At 57.0% G+C, this 900-nt stretch overlaps 1 protein-coding gene across 1 annotated transcript in view; it reads right to left on the minus strand.

Moving 5' to 3' along the window:
• The window catches only part of IRF3 (interferon regulatory factor 3), a 5,381-nt gene extending 4,493 nt beyond the window's left edge, over nucleotides 1-888 (minus strand). The window contains exons 1-2 of the mRNA XM_010849712.1: nucleotides 547-888; nucleotides 10-150 (exon numbers count right to left, since the gene is read on the minus strand). Coding sequence (XP_010848014.1) covers nucleotides 10-150; nucleotides 547-652 — 247 coding nt within the window. The 5' untranslated portion in view covers nucleotides 653-888. The remainder of the gene's footprint in view (nucleotides 1-9; nucleotides 151-546) is intronic.
• Between the last annotated feature and the right edge of the window lie 12 nt (nucleotides 889-900).

The following is a 900-nucleotide window of genomic DNA, read 5'->3' on the forward strand; positions in this document are numbered from 1 at the left end:
GCGGGCCACCCTGCCGCAAGCCGTGCTTCCAAGGGATGCGGAAACGCGTGCGGCTCTCGCCCAGCCAGGCCACGCCCTCCAACTCCCCTCGGTCCAGCTGAGATATCAGCCAGGGCAGTATCCGAGGCTTTTGGGTTCCCATGGTCTGGCCTGCGCGCAGATAATACTTCCTGGGCACAGGCGGCCTCCCAGGCCCGCCCAGTCGGAGAGTTCCGCACCCAGACCTCCGTCTCAAGGGCCACGTCGCAGGTCTCTAACATATTTTCCTGGGGTACAGACCTCCCATCCTCCACGGAGGCTCTCTAAATTCAGCGAGGACTCCCTCCCAAGCTCATTCTACACCCCTCCCCTCTTTCCCCCAGCTTCTGATGTGTAGATATATCTACTTCCGTCAATTCCGCCGGTGTAGACCTCTCTTCCATTGAATACCTCTCCCTCCCACCTACATAACCCCGTGCAGATACTCCCACCTTCAAGGTAGCGCCCTCCCCCTAGTTACTGCGGTGTAGATGCTACTGACCTGTAGACCTCCACCCCCGCACTTACCCCAGTGAAGAGACCCTTCCACAGTTCCCCCCGCCGCCATGATCCTTTCACCCATTTCCACCGTAGACCATCCACAGTCTCTCCCAAACAACCTCCCCCAGAGCATATCCTCATTTTCTAGAGTGGACTGCCTCCCATTCGCAGTGATCCTTCTCTCCCGAGATCCGCCAATACAGATGCCTCCTCTCCCCTCCTCCTTGCAACTCCGTTTGTTTTTGTTTGTTTGTTTGTTTTACAGCCGACCTGGGCGTCTGCTATTGCTTCACTTTTTCCCCTGCTTGTTTCACTTTCCCCAGATTACCCGCCTTCCCCACTGTCAATGCACACCCATCCTTTCTCCGCTTCCTCACTCCT

Source organism: Bison bison, unplaced genomic scaffold (assembly GCF_000754665.1).
Source record: "Bison bison bison isolate TAMUID 2011002044 unplaced genomic scaffold, Bison_UMD1.0 scf7180017864285, whole genome shotgun sequence".
NCBI classification, from domain to species: domain Eukaryota; kingdom Metazoa; phylum Chordata; class Mammalia; order Artiodactyla; family Bovidae; genus Bison; species Bison bison.